This window comes from Chiloscyllium punctatum, chromosome 12 (assembly GCF_047496795.1).
Source record: "Chiloscyllium punctatum isolate Juve2018m chromosome 12, sChiPun1.3, whole genome shotgun sequence".
Taxonomy (NCBI): domain Eukaryota; kingdom Metazoa; phylum Chordata; class Chondrichthyes; order Orectolobiformes; family Hemiscylliidae; genus Chiloscyllium; species Chiloscyllium punctatum.
The window spans coordinates 43,796,399-43,812,446 of record NC_092750.1 but is presented as its reverse complement, the minus strand read 5'-3'; the positions used below and the strand labels follow the sequence as shown (position 1 = coordinate 43,812,446).

At 38.6% G+C, this 16,048-nt stretch overlaps 1 protein-coding gene across 8 annotated transcripts in view; it reads left to right on the top strand.

The window, feature by feature from the left end:
* The window catches only part of magi1b (membrane associated guanylate kinase, WW and PDZ domain containing 1b), a 452,840-nt gene that overhangs the window by 423,158 nt on the left and 13,634 nt on the right, over positions 1 to 16,048 (top strand). For 7 of the 8 annotated variants that reach the window (XM_072582487.1, XM_072582486.1, XM_072582485.1 and 4 more), the window contains one exon: positions 4,252 to 4,390. In XM_072582487.1, the coding sequence (XP_072438588.1) occupies positions 4,252 to 4,390 (139 nt within the window). Of the gene's footprint in view, positions 1 to 4,251; positions 4,391 to 5,559; positions 5,649 to 16,048 lie in introns of all 8 variants that reach the window. The other variant, XM_072582489.1, reaches the window with a different exon arrangement.

The window sequence follows — 16,048 nt, the reverse complement described above, 5'->3', positions numbered from 1 at the left end:
GGACTGCCATAGTTTTAAAGATTTTGATGGAGAGGAATTTGTTAAGTGTGTACAAGAACATTTTCTGATTCAATGTACCTACTCTTGGGAAATAAGGTAGGGCAGGTGACTGAGGTGTTAGTGAGGGAGCACTTTGGGACCAGCGACCATAATTCTATGAGATTTAAAATAGTGATGGAAAAGGATAGACCAGATCTAAAAGTTGAAGTTCTAAACAGGAGAAAGGCCAATTTTGACGGTATTAGGCAAGAATTTTCAAAAACTGATTGGGGGCAGATATGTAAACTCTTTGGATTCTCCTTAATTCTGTTTGCCAAAGCTATCTCATGTCCCCTTTTTGCCCTCCTGATTTCCCTCTTAAGTATACACCAACTTCCTTTATATTCTTGTATGGATTCACTCGATCTATCCTGTCTATACCTTACATATGCTTCCTTCTTTTTCTTAACCAAGGTTTAGGGTGAGAGGGGAAAGATATAAAAGAGATCTAAGGAGCAACTTTTTCACACAGATGGTGGTACGGGTATGACATGAGCTGCCAGAGGAAGTGGTGGAGGCTGGTACAATTGCAACATTTAAGAGGCATTTGGATGGGTATATGAATAGAAAGGGTTCGGAGGGATACGGGACAGGTGCTGGCAGGTGGGACTAGATTGGGTTGGGATATCTGGTCGGCATGGATGGGTTGGACCAAAGGTTCTGTTTCTGTGCTGTACATCTCTATGACTCTAGTTTAAGAAAATTCCTAGTATGAAAGCCAGAGTGGATACCTGGCAACTCCAGCTCATCGCCATTTTGTCCAGCACTCCCATCAGTCACCACAATCACACGGCATACTCCATTGGGTCTCCATCCAGCAGAAGCTCCAAACAGCATTGGCAAAGCAGCTTGTCAGTAATCCTTTATCAGATATGTCTGGGGTAAGTAAAGTGAGTCATACAAGGCATTGGCAGTGCCTGACTTGGTTTTCTGCTGGGCTTTCAAAGATGTGAAATGTCAGGAATCTCATGAGATTCCAGTCAGTACTCCCATTTATGGCAAGTGGGAAAATAAGACAAATATAGGTGCATGGTTCATGAGGTGAGTCTGGGCTAGTGCAAGAAACCTTGCTGGAGTTTATGGAGACCAAACCTTGTGAGACTTGCTAAAACTAACACAGAGCTGATTTCTGATAAGATTCAGTCCTGTGTCCCTGCGTTCTCAATCTTCAGCAAGGAAAAATCATGTCTCATTCTCCTCCACTCCAGACAGCCAAGATTCCACTTACTCAGCCTCTCCCACAAGTTAGTTAGCCTTTGATATGCAAATGCCGAAGCAAGTGCGTATTCTTTGGACATGGAGATGGAAATAGTGCACAGTATTCACAACAACCTGACACAATTGTAGTAAGACTTGTATATCTGAAACTTAAATTTCCATGCAGTAAAGGCCAAAAAGCAGTTTACCTTCCTACATGCTAACTTACAAATACAATCAAATCTCTCTGCATGACAAATATTATAAGTTTCACATCTTTTAAAAAACATTGATTTTCTATTTTTAATACCAAAATGAATAACCTTGTAAACTGATGTATAGAATTTGTTTTATCTTATGTGGAATTAAAAAAAACACATTCGGGATCAAATGAGAAATAAAGCATTGCGTTGAGTTGATTGAGTGTTCATATCATTAAAGTATTGATTTTATTGTACGGATTATTAATATTCTAGTTGGTGGAGCAGTGTAATTTCCTACTAAAGAAAAATTATATCAAAGCTTCTGTCAAAACAGAAATTTGGTGCTGAAGGAAAGAACAGTGGAGCTAAGAATTTATTTATTTACAAGATTTTATTTTTAGAAGCTATTATATATTTCATACCACCAGCAATTAAAAAAACTTTCAACTTCCTGTTGTACAAATAATTATTTTTAGTTGAGCTGTTGGGATATGTTATAACATCCCTCTAGTGCAGGCAGACCTTGAACCCTTCTGTCAGGCATACTGCCAGAATGTCACAAGCACTCTAACGTTAACCTGGGCTCTAGCTTACTATTCCTATGACATTACCACTATTCCACCATTTTCCCTTTCAAATTAATAACCACTACCTGAATACAATGAACCCTTAATTAATATACAATTAACTTGCAAATGATTTTACTAACTGAAACATTAGAGTGATTGAATAGCCAGAAGAGGCAACAAATGGATAAGGCTACATGGCTATAAGTTCAAACAAAACCTGGATCTTTGTCATGAGTCTGATTTTTCTGCTTCAATAAGATGAATAGATAGAGTATTCCTAACTGTTAATGGAGAAACCTGGTTAGCTGTAGCTAATAGTGAAGCTGTATTTTTCAGGTTGAAATTTTTTGGAATAACATTTCTCTTAACTGCATTGGCATAACGAATCTATCCTACTCCAGCAGAACTGCTACCCATCACTAACATTTCCCTTTTACAATGATTGTTGTTGCAAGCATGACATGCTAACAATGAATAAGATGACATGCATACTAAGTGCTTTTGATCCTTTTGACATAAGGTGAAAATGTATATTAGCAATCAGTGCATGCAAACCAAATATATCATCATGACTGCCAAAGCCATGTTATTTTTTTAAATACTATAATTTATATACATGTGCAATAAAATATTTCTTCGCTTACTCTTGGCTTGATTGCAGTCGTACGACACAGTATTAATAAGAAACCATTGAATTAAGCATGCAGATCAGACATTTCAACTATAGTAATGAACAACATGAACACAGAAGGACAGTGGTATGTTCCAATCTACATGAGTATATTAGCAACTGTTAAACTACATTACTGAAATTGATCAACGTGTCTTAGTTTATGAATTATTTGTTAGTCTTTATCAGAGCAGGGAAGTTATCCTTGTTGTCCTGGCCAATATTTATCTTGCAATCAATATAGCAGCTAGTGAGAGCTGACTGCACATCAATTGGCTGCCATGTTTCCTACATTAAAACTTGACTACATTTCGAAAGAACTGTATTGACTGTAAAGTGCTTTCTCATATCCTGTGCTCATGAAAGATATCAGATAAAAGCAAATATTCACTTTATACTAGAGTCCTTGAGGATTGCTGTAAAAATAGACTTCCTGTTGGATCTTTTCATCTTGCACTCATCAGAACAGAGCATAGGATCCAGGAGTGGGAACATTCTATTTGACCCTTTTGAATTGGCTTCATCATTTAGTTAGATCATGGTGGATACGGTTGTAATCCTGGCACCATTTTGCACACTATATCGTCAAACATCTGTCTAATTCCATCTTAATAAACTTAAAGACTCATCTTCCACCACCTCCTGGGTTAAGAAAAAGTCTGTCATTGTTGTAAACAGTACACCTCTTACTTTTAAACAAAGTCCCCTGGTTTTGGTGCCTCTAAGAAGAGGAAACCTTCTCCCTTTGATCCCCTAAAGACCGTAGCTGTTACAAAGAAAGACCTCTTATTCTTCTAAATGCCAATGGGTATAGGTCTGACCTTTCAATCAACTTCAAAAAAATAAGCCCTTCCTTCAGGAACAAGTCAAGTGAACTTTCTCTATAGTTATTTTAAGAAATCTTTTTTTTTCTAAATAAGGAGACCAACACTGCATGCAGTCCTCCAATTGTGGTCTCACCAATGCCTTGTACAGTTACTGTCAAACTTCTTACTTTTCTGTTTCATTCCCCTTCCAATAAACAAGAAGAATCACAAAGTGTACCAAATTTCAAATCCTTGAGGTGCCGGTGTTGGACTGGGGTGGACAAAGTTCAAAATCGCACAGCACCAAGTTATAGTCGAACAGGTTTATTTGGAAGCTCTAGCTTTCAGAGCTCCACTCCTTCATCAAGAAGAGCGACACTCCAAAAGCTAGTGCTTCCAAATAAACCTGTTGGACTATCACCTGGTGTTGTGTGAATTTCAAAGAGAACACCAATTTAAACTGCATAAGGAGGGTACTTTTCGGTTGACTCTAGTTGACGTGTTGCCATGGAAAATGTAGCAGGCAACAGTGATCCCAAACCTTTGTTTAAATTCAAAGCAGACAATTTGACTCTGGTCAAGACGTTGCCATGGTGGAATGCTACAGGGACTTTTCTTTGCTATTTGTGGTAATCAGCAGTTTTAGAAGACAAAGGGAGAAAATAGGAAGGGGTGATGAAAATAGTTGGCTAGTTTGGCATTCTCAAATTTCCCCTTGCACTGCCCCGATGAAATCTTATTTATATTTACAATTATTTTGTTTTAAGGTTGGAGATGAAATTCTGGAGATCAATGGAGAATCGACAAAGAATATGAAGCATTCTCGTGCAATAGAATTGATTAAAAATGGTGGTCGGAGAGTATGCCTATTTCTGAAACGTGGAAATGGTTATGTGCCAGAATATGGTGGGTTGCCCTATGAAAATGTTACTTTCTCCAATACTATCACTCCATGAGTGATTGCTTCCTCTCTCTTGTCTTTTTTTCTGTTAAGATCTGGAAATTGTTTCTTTTTTTCACAAATGTCTTATGTCTCTGTACAGTTTTTGGTTCTAATCTGCTGATACTAATTCTGTACATTTGCTATTTTCCTTTAAAATGGTCTGGAGTAAATATAAGTACAGGCAGGACAACATCGTTTCCCAACAGGAATATTTAACTTTATTGAATTCCTCATTGCTCCAATGCCTACTGAGTATACAACAAAAAACAAACTGTTTGTTAAATGGGGATAAAACCACAATTTGAGTTTCTGTTTAGGAGCCAAAACTTGATTGAATAATTCTTTAATTATCAATATTTAGTTTTCCATTAACAGCACACTGTAATCTTGCTTACCTTTAAAAACAATTACGTAAGTGCAAAATACTTGCAATCTGCAGTACTTGTACTCCAGACCTTTATGATGGAATTTTCTATTTAACAAGCTGGTTACCCAAAAGATACCTTCAGATGCTCTTCATGATTTATTTAATGTCTTGCTGCTTCTTTGAAAGGTTTGTGAAGTTTTACAGGAGAATATGAAGCTGAATTTTAACACCTAAATCTACTAACACCTCTCTTGATTTCAAATGAATGGAATTAATTATTATTTTTAAAAAAAAACTATAGTTACCAAAAATAGAATTCTAAACTTCCCGACTTTTTTTTAACCTCCGTCGAAGTGATGGGTCTCACCTATCTGTAAGGGTATATATTTTTGTAACAAGTTCTGTAATTAATTTTAATATGATACATAACGTTCCATTGGATTTAAATGTAGTTTGTAAATATTTAAATGAGTCATTGTTTATATGCCATTTTGACTTACTGTATTGTGATAAAAAAAAAGAATGCATTTCCCAGTAGAACTTCCTGGTGCTCTTTTTTTCTGTATTCTTTGGTCTTGCAACTGCTGTCTTTGCAGTCTAATTGTTTTTGCCTGGACAATCTGACTGGAACAATAATAAACATCTTTCCACGATCAACAGAGTGATCAATCCTGTTGCTGCTTACTAATAGGGAATCTAAATCTATCTTCTGCTCTTTTTCTCTCTCGTCTTTTCTGGGTGCTGGGCTCTTCGTTCTGCCCTCAGCGATGATACCTCCTAATCTCTCCTCATGCATGAGAAGTGACAAGCACGGGGAGTCTTGCTTCTACTTAATGGGCCCTAATCAAAATACGGTTGGTAGACAAATCAATATTTGCTGCTTCCATCTTGCTTCCTTATATAGAAATATATAAAGGCTCATACTGTGTTCCATTTATATCCATTCAGCCATATATCCATGAATATGCTTATGTTCATCAGTGTAGGTTTCCAACTGATCATGCGAGTAGGATTCATTCATTAAGCCGACATTTGTGGGACGTAGCTGTTTAAGAAGAACCTGGTGTTTTTGTATTTAATATAATTCTGTTTTCACAAAGATGGAACATCATTTACAATTGGATAAGTCCACCATTTCCGTTAGTACACCTTGATTCCACAAACTGAAATTAATGGTGTTGTTTAAAAATTATATCGATGTTGTAAGCAATCGCCCCAAGTCTTTATTTTAAGAGGTAAATATTCAATGATTTTGCAGAATAAGGAGGCATAAAACTGAACATTTCATTTCAAATTTTGTTTTCTTATGAAACCTTGAAAAGCACATCCATAGAACATTGGAGTATTTGATTATACTTTAGAGAATATCACCAGAACTTTCACCAGCCATAGCGTAACGGAACATTCTGGATTGGCTGGCTGCTGTTAGCTTGTCTGATTTTATTTTTCTTTCATTTGAAGTCAGTAGAAAGCAAATTGTGGGTAACCTGTGTTGTCCGCTATATTTATCTCAAATTTAGATGATGCACTTTGGAAGTTCTTCATTTGAAGCTATGGTGAAGTTTCAAAATTGCATATCATACCAATTCCCATTATGTGGATGAGAACAGCAAGACATTTTGTCACAAATAATTCATTCTTTTTGTCATTTGTTTTATAGAGCCCTGTTTATTGGTTTGAAATTGACAAACCTAAATTTTGCTGATTTTGACATGTGAATCAAAATTGTTATATTGAAATACAGATGTTTACTTTCTGTACTTATATTAGGATTTATTTTGTTGATAGAATTGCAAGTCTTTAGACTAATTTCGAGCCAGTATATGATATATAAGCTCTATTCTGGTATTAAGTGTCTTTAAGTGTTTCTTGAAAAATACAATGCACGCTGTTCGCTGAGGACCCTGTATGTTAAAAATTTCAACTCCACATTCAATATTCCTACATTTGGTATGTTTATTAACATGCTACCTCTGTAACCCAACATAAACACGTTAAAAGTGTTTTCCTACAGAAAAGGGAAAAACAAATAAGGCTACCATTACATGACGTCCAATTTGTCTTTTGGATCAGAAGCTTGAATGTGTGAATTAATGTATAACACGAAAAGTGGAATCGGATCCTTCACAAGTGCATAAAAGAAGAGGTTAGATCATGGAATAATGGTATATTAGTGACTCTACCATTTGATATATGAAGAAGATGCAATACCAAGGATTGTATGCAAACTAAATTAGCTAATGAAGAATGACATGTCCTGGCCCAGTCACCCAGCACAATGTTTAGTTTAGCCTGTGACTCTTGACTTGGGATTTAAAATGGTTTCAAATATAATTAATGTTAGAAGGGATGCAACGTGGCCTCGAGTTTGGTTTGAAACTGGGACTCTGACCTTAAAGATCAACAAGGTCGTCTATGTGTGAAAGCAGAGGAGATGGGAGAGATTCTAAACAAATATTTTGCATTTACTGTGGGAAAAGACATGGAAGCAAGGGAACTCAGGGAAATAAATTTTGATGTCTTGCAAACTGTCCACATTACATAAGTGGAGGTACTGGAGGTCTTAAAAAGCATAAAGATAAATAAATCTCTGGAATCTGACTGTATATCAGGACATTGTGGGAAGATAAGGAAGAAATTGCAGCACCCTTAGCCGAGGTATTTGTATCACATACAGCCACAGGTGAGATGCTGGAAGACTGGAGAGTGGGTAATGTTGTTCCTTTATTTCGGAGAGACTGCAAGGAGAAACCTGGGAACTACAGACCAGAGGGTCTGACATCAATGGTGGTTGGTTTGTTGAAGAGGATTCTGAGAGACAGGATTTACATGCATTTGGAGAGGCAAGAACTGATTAAGGATTATCAGCATGGCTTTATGCATGGGAAATTGTGGTTTTTGAGGATGTGACCTAGAAGTTAGATGATGTCTACATGGTCTTTAGTAAGTCCTTTGACAAGGTTCTGCATGGTATACTAGTTAGTAAAGTTAGATCTCATGGGGTTCACGGAAAGCTTGCCAATTGTATACAAAATTGGCTTTACAGTAGGTGACATAGGATGGTGATGGAGGGTTTGTTTATTGGACTGGAAGCCAATGACCAGCAGTGCTCTACAGGGATCAGTGTTGTGTCAGCTGTTGTTTGTTATTTGTATAAGCAATTTGGATGAGAATGAATGAGGCATGGTTAGTAAGTTTGTGGATGACACCAAAATATAGTAGACAGTGAAGAAGGTTATCAAAGATTACAAAGGGATCTTGATCAATTGGGCCAGTGGGCCAAGGAGTGGCAGACGAGTTTAATTTAGAAAAATGTAAGGTGTAACACTTTGGTAAGACGAACAAGGTCAGGATTTATACAGTTAAGGATAGGGTCCTGGGAAGTGTGATCGACAGAAAGATCGAGGGGTTACGGTACATAATTGCCTAAAAATTCTGTCATAAGTAGACAGAGTCGTAAAGAAGGCATTTAGAATGCTTGCTTTCATTGCTCAGACCTTTGAGTACAAGAGTTGGGACGTCATGTTGAGGTTGTACAGGATATTGGTGAGGCTATTTTTGGAGTTCTGTGTGCAGTTTTGGTCACCCTGCTGTGGGAATGATAGTATTAAATTGAAGAGGGTGCAGAAAAGATTTACAAGGATATTAGTGGGACTGGAAGGTTTGAGTTATGAGGGGAAGCTGGATAGGCTGGGACTTTTTTCATTGGAGCTTAGGCCAGATCTTGGAGGAGAAGTGTTAGGCTGGCCATGAACATGGACAGGAGAGTTTATATGGAAGGAGATATTGATGGAGGAGAGAAGGGCTGTGAACTCACTGAAAAGATGGTAAAATTGAAGGGTGACCTTTAAGAAAGGTTTATAAAATAGTGAGGGGCATAGATAAGGTGAATACCAAAGGTCTTTTCCCTGGAGTAAGGGAGTTCAAAACTAATGGGCACAGTTTTAAGGTGAGAGGAGAAATATTTAAAAGGGACTTGATGGGTAAATTTTTCACACAGAGGGTGGTTCGCATGTGCAATGACTGCCAGAAGAAGTGCTAGATGTAGGTACAGTTACAACATTTAAAAGACATTTGGACAGGTACATGAATAGGAAATGTTTAGAAGGATATGGGCCAAACACAGGTAAATGGAACTAGTATGGTTTGGGAAACATGGTCAGCATGGACGAGTTGAACCGAAGAGTCTGTTTCCATGCTGTATGATTCGATACACCAAGTTAACCCATCACTTTAAAGAAATGCTCCAGAGAATGTGTACAACTGTATAGTTTTAGTATTATCAAAAGGTTAAAAAGTACCTGGACAGTCAGCTGGGAGCAGTTTAGCTGTTACAACTAAACAACAGTGATTTGGGAGGATTTAGAGACTTTACAGTGATCCCCAAGTTATCTTGTTCATCTTAAAGTGTCAGTGTTCTCCAAGAAGTAAAGTGATGATTGAAACACTAGGACATACTATTGGGAGATTAAAATGATCATTTAAGTTTCTTTGAGTTCCAATTTTCAGTATGTAACTTGAAAGATATTTGAATAAGGTTATATTTAATAACATTATTGTCCTTTCTGTGGATATACTTGTGATACTTCTTTGCTAAATGCCCGAAGTTCCTAGGTTTGATTAAGTATTAATGTTTGCAGGATCTGAAAAAGTTTTTTTCAGAAAATATGAAGAAAATGAGTTCCTCTGTTTTCTTCACTTTGGCTGTTTCTCCTCTCTTCCCAGCTCCGAGATTATCTGATGACATAGGCATATTTGGAATCCCAGAGATGGTCTGTATAAATAAACTGACCTGAAAATGACAAACCGTCTATGTTTCAGCAACAACCTGGCACAAAACTGACAAAAGATTCAAAATCTAAGCTGCTATCTTTGGCTCCTGGATCTAATTCTGTGTCCATTCTACACAATATGTGTACTACACAGGAACATTTGAGAAAGCTACGAAACTCCTAATTTCAAATAAATTGTTCCACTGTTGATTTAGCCTGAACCTTGCCATCTGTCTAGTGAGTTCACAGCCCTTCTGTCCTCCATTAATATCTCCTTCCATAAAGGCTTTCCTGTCCATGTTCATGGCCAGCCTAACTCTCTCCTCCTCCCAGATCCCTCTATCATTTAAATCATTGATAAAGCCATCTCTAACTATTTTTATCACATCCCCTACCATTCTCAAGCCCCTTTTAACCCCACCACTGTTCTCATCTGAAATATCTCTTCCCAAAATCACTTAGAACAATATTTCACAATTTTCTCCTTTGTCTGGTCTCTAGCCTTGCATTTGCCATAACGCTTCTACAGATACGGGTTTGATCAATCAACTCTCATATCTACCTTTAATACCCTAGTAACACCTTTCATAGTTATTTCCTTTGGTACCACAGGGTGCAGTCTTTAATGTTTTGGTGCACAAGTGATTTAGCCATTCATCAACAGGTCTGGATGATCCACTTTTAAACAAAATGGGTCCTCTTTTCCTGTGCCAAATCTGCTTACTATTCCTGAAACACAAAAATAACTTTGACTGTTTTTCTCTAATATCATGTCTCTCCTAAAATTCCCCCTCCACCTTTTCAATCTCACCTTCAAGTGTACAGTAACTTACGTGTGTCTGAAATTTAAATCTCTTCAGATGCCTCTGAAACTTTCCTTTACCACAGCCATGAAGCTGACTTTTTTTCCACCTTTTCTCCTATATCCCATCATGCCTTCTCCAAGCTCAGCTTGTCTTTGAGGGACATTGCCTTGTTCCTGGGACCTATTTTCCCTGAACTAGTGACCACTCCTTTTCCTGACTTCTACTTGACCTTATTTCGGCGATGTTTCCCTCTTAGATACTGTCGATCTCCTTCCCTTTCAAATCTCCCACAATTGTTCACTGCCTCATAAATTTCATTTTTGGTTGTTCTATCCTTGCAAATTGCTGCCCATCACCCTTCATTTCCTTTCTTCTTCAAGTTCTGGGAACATGTCATCTCCTCACAAATTCATCTTTCCCAGACATTCATGTTTGAACCTCTCCAATCGAATTTTCAAACGGCAGCAATGTGAAAATGGATCTAATCAAAATCACAAATTACCTCCTATGCAATTGTAACTGTGTTGCATAATCCATCCTAATCCTTCATAATCGTATTCCAACTTTGCCATAGTTGACCACACCATTCTCATCCAAAATATTTTCTTTGCTTATTCATCTCAATAGTACTGTGTTTCTGCACTTACCTATCCAATCAGAGAATCTCCTGTGATGGCTTCTCTTCCAAACCCCATACGATTACCTCTCGGGCCTGCTACCTTCTCTCCTGAGTCATTTTTTTATTTCTCATTGATAATAAAATTAGAAAAAAAAATCAAACTTCACGTGTACACTGATGGCCAGCTCTACCTCACCACTAACTTGCAAGTGCCCTTTGCTGCATCTGTTGACTCAAGACTACTGGTCTGACATAAAATCCTGGATAAGCCAAAACCTAATTCAGTTAAACACCAGGAAGGCAATAGCCATTCCATGGTCACATTCCATTTCCTAATCATTGATTAAGGTTGTATCAGTGTGTGCACAATCTTAATCTTCAGTTGACCATGCAACCCATATTCTCTCCATCAAGAAAAACACAGACTTTAACTCCTGTAATATCACTCAGCCACACCCCTTCCTCAGCAGAAACCCTCACTCATGTGGACTCGATTCCAATGTGCACCTAGCTAGTCTTAGAGCTTCTATTGTCAAAAAAATTAAAGCTCTGCTGTCCCAATGCTAATGCTAACCCGTTATCCCACACCTTGTCATGTATTCATTCTCAAATAGAGCCACTGTAAAATTCTCATCCACATGTTCAAATCATTGCTTCATCCCACGGCTATGTCTCTAACATTCCCCCATTTAACCCTTTCCTTAAAACTGGACTTTTTACTATCTCTATTCACATTATCATTGCTGACCATGTATCCTATTGTCTTGGCCCTCAGCCTTGGAATTTCCTAAATATTTTTGATTCTTCAATTCTCCGTCCTCCATTCAGACACTGTTCAAAATTTCCCTCTTCTCCAATCGTAATGCCTTATGCTTTGAATTGGTGTCAACATTTCTTCAATTATGGGAATTTAACATATTAAAGGAGTTACACAAATATTAATAACTGTTGAACATCCAAGAAATCTGCAGCCTCCAAGCTAGTGAATTTGTGATTGTAGACAGACCATTGGACAAAACAAAAGTACAGATAGGGTAGCATCTTGATTAAAAAGGAAAGAAAATCTTACATCAACATTACTGTCTCATCTATGACGCCACATTGTGGTATGAAGGAGCCTGAATGGTAATTTATCTAACCTCTTGAGTGCTGACTGTTTCAGGAAGTGACTATCCATGTTTAAAAAAAAGTATTCTATTCAAATAAAAAAAAGATATATTGAAAAAATGCCAGCACATTAAATATAAAATCATAAGATGTGTGGCACTGTGCCCATTAGAAGATAATCACTGTTGATTAAACTGAACATCTTCCCATGATCTATAACATGATTAATGTGAGCCTCAATACAAAATGGGATCATTAGAAGACAGAACTGGGCTGTTCAGCCAATGTGTGTGCTCTACCTGAGCCTCCTTCAACTTCAGTTATTCCATCTTACCCCATTGATATATCATATTCTTCTCCATGCAGTTATCCTTCATAAATTTGTACGATTGATCTGAAACAATCTATGTGGAGGGCTTTTGCCCGAAACGTCGATTTCGAAACTACCTGGATGCTGCCTGAACTGCTGTGCTCTTCCAGCACCACTAATCCACAATCAATGTGGTAGCCAGTTCCATATTCTTTACATTCTGAATAAAAAAAGTTTCTCCTGAACTGTATGTTGGATTTATTAGGGGCTATCTCCCACTCTGCCAAGGACATGCAGACACTCCCTCACCACCCGACATCTGGAGGAAAAACGCCTCATCTTCCGCCTTGGAACACTTCAACCTCAGGGCATCAATGTGGATTTCACCAATTTCCTCACTTCCCCATCTTACCCCAGTTCCAACCTGCCAGCTCAGTACCATCCTTATGACCTGTCCTACCTACCAATCTTCCTTGCCGCCTATCCGCTCCACGCTCCTCTGCGACCTATCACCTTCATTCCCACCTCCATCCACCTATTGCACTCTCAGCTACCTTCTCCCCAGCAGCCCCCACCCCCACCCTGGAGGCTCCCAGCCTCATTCCTGATGAAGGGATCCTGCCCGAAACGTCAATTTTCTTGCTCCTCAGATGCTGCCTGACCTGCTGTGCTTTTCCAGCACCACTCTAATCTTATCTCCTATTTTGGTCAAGTTTGGACTTTATTCACATGCGGAAACATCACTTTCTATTCTTAAGTGACAATATAACCTTGAAAACTATTACTGGGCTGTCTCAATTTTTTTTAATTGTTCAAATTTATTCAGTCTTTCTAATCCTTTTACAAGTTTGGTATTATCACTTTCAAACTACCAATTGGGCAAGGCAGAAAAGCGGAGCTGCAGTCACACATAGACTGTGATTATATAAAATGTTGTAGCAAGTGCTGAAGGATCAGAATGGCCTACTGCTCCTATTAAGTTCTTATATAATGCATTTTTTCCAGTGTTTTTGTATCTTTTTCATGAATTATTGCAGGCAAGTTGCTTCCTCAAAGTTCTATATAAGATTGATATAACTTCTTTGCTTTATAAGTTAGATTCCACCAGAAGTTAACCCCAGTATTTGGTTGATACTTTTTATTGCTTTGTTAATTTGTATTGTCACCTTCAATAATTCTCAAATTTATTTCTGGATTCTTTTAACACCTGTGCACCATTTAGATACTTGATTTCCAAAGACTTTCTGTGGAGCCGCAGAAAAAGTGGGAGATACTAAATGCGTATTTTGCAACAGTACTTTCCATGAAAAAGGACATGGAAGATATAGAATGTAGGAAATGGATAGTAACATCTTGAAAAATGTCCATATTACAGAGGAGGAAGTACAGGATGTCTTGAAATGCATGAAAGTGGATCAATCCCCAGGACTTGATCGGGTGTACCTAGAACTCTGTGGGAGGCTAGGGAAGTGATTGCTGGGCCTCTTACTGAAATACTTGTATCATCAATAGTCACAGGTGAGGTGCCGGAAGACTGGAGGTTGGCTAACGTGGTGCCATTGTTTAAGAAGGGTGGTAAGGGCAAGCCAGGGAACTATAGACCAGTGAGCCTGACGTCGGTGGTGGGTAAGTTGTTGGAGGGAATCCTGAGGGACAGGATGTGCATGTATTTGGAAAGGCAAGGACTGATTAGAGGATTGATGAGGGCAGAGCGGTAGATGTGATCTATATGGACTTCAGTAAAGCATTCGACAAGGTTCCCCATGGGAGATTGGTGAGCAAGGTTAGATCTTATGGAATACAGGGAGAACTAACCATTTGGATACAGAACTGGCTCAAAGGTAGAAAACAGGGTGGTGGTGGAGGGTTGTTTTTCAGACTGGAGGCCTGTGACCAGTGGAGTGCCACAAGGATCAGTGCTGGGTCCTCTACTTTTCATCATTTATTTAAATGATTTGGATCTGAGCATAGGTATAGTTAGTAAGTTTGCAGATGACACCAAAATTGGAGGTGCAGTGGACAGTGAAGAGGGTTACCTCAGATTACAGCGGGATCTTGATCAGATGGGCCAGTGGGCAGAGAAGTGGGAAAGCAAATCTTAGCAGGACTTATACACTTAATGTTAAGGTCCTTGGGAGTGTTGCTGAACAAAGAGAACTTGGGGTGCAGGTTCATAGCTCCTTGAAAGTGGAGTCGCAGGTAGATAGGACAGTGAAGAAGACGTTTGGTATATTTTCCTTTATTGGTCAGAGTACTGAGTACAGGAGTTGGGAGGTCATGCTGTGGCTGTACAGGACATTGGTTAGGCCCTGTTGGAATATTGCCTGGAATTCTGATCTCCTTCCTATCGGAAAGATGTTGTGAAACTTGAAAAGGTTCAGAAAATATTTACAAGGAAGTTGCCAGTGCTAGAGGATTTGAGCTATTGGGAGAGGCTGAACAGGCTGGGGCAGTTCTCCCTGGAGCATCAGAAGTTGAGGGGTGACCTTATAGATGTTTACAAAATCATGAGGGGTATGGATAGGATAAATAGACAAATTCTTTTCCCTGGGGTGAGGGAGTCCAGATCTAGAGGGTATAGGTTTAGGGTGAGAGGGGAAAGATATATAAGGGACCTACGGGGCAACGCTTTCACGCAGAGGGTGCTGTGTGTATGGAATAAGCTGCCCGAGGAACTGTACTGAAGGCTAGTACATTTGCAACATTTAAGAGGCATTTGGATGGGTATATGAATAGGAAGAGTTTGGAGGGATATGGGGTGGGTGCTGGCAGGTGGGACTAGATTAAGTTGGGATATCTGGTCTGCATGGATGGGTTGGACCGAAGCGTCTGTTCCGTGTTGTACATCTCTATGACTGTCTGACTAGGTAACTATCTTATTCTTAATAGAAAAGCACACTAACATCTAATTGCCTATACAGGTTTGATGTTCTCTTGTATTTTGTTGCAACACACGTCTGCATTAACTATTTCCCGAAATTTGGTGTCATCCCTAAATATTGTTATTAATTTTCCGTGTCCAAATCATCTATAGATAAGAGTAAGTGATATTGGTCCCGGCGTCAATTCCTGTGAACCATTACTTACCACCATCTTGCAATCATCTGAGTAGCGCCTATTATTCTCTGTTTTCTGTCTAACCAATTTGCTCTCCGCTATGCTGCTTGTCCCCTGATTCCATATGCTTTGACTTTGCAACTTTACCTGACTTCTACTAGCAGGACCTTACTGCAGTCTTTTTAACCCAGTTAAAACTTCTCTCAGATTTGAATAAGAATTCCTATTAGCAATTCCCATTTTATTCCATTTAGAAGCTGGTGCTGTTTTAACATGTACTACAAGTTTGTGAGCTGGAAAATATGTTGTTGTTTTTCTGGAAATGTATGTCCAGTGACCCTCTAATATCTTCAAATGAGAGTTGCATATTAGTCTTTCAACTTACTAGCCAAGTGGAGCAAGTCTGTTAGGTGTCCTAGCAGCTAAAATTTTGAGATGGTCAGCTCCACTTGTTCATTGACAGTGCCATTAAGGCTGTAAACAATACATGGTTTAAAGGAAAGTAATTTCACCCCTTCATCTCAAAAGTTCAACAGTTAAGAAATTGTCCACGATGGAGATTAGTAAAGCAAGAATGAGTGAC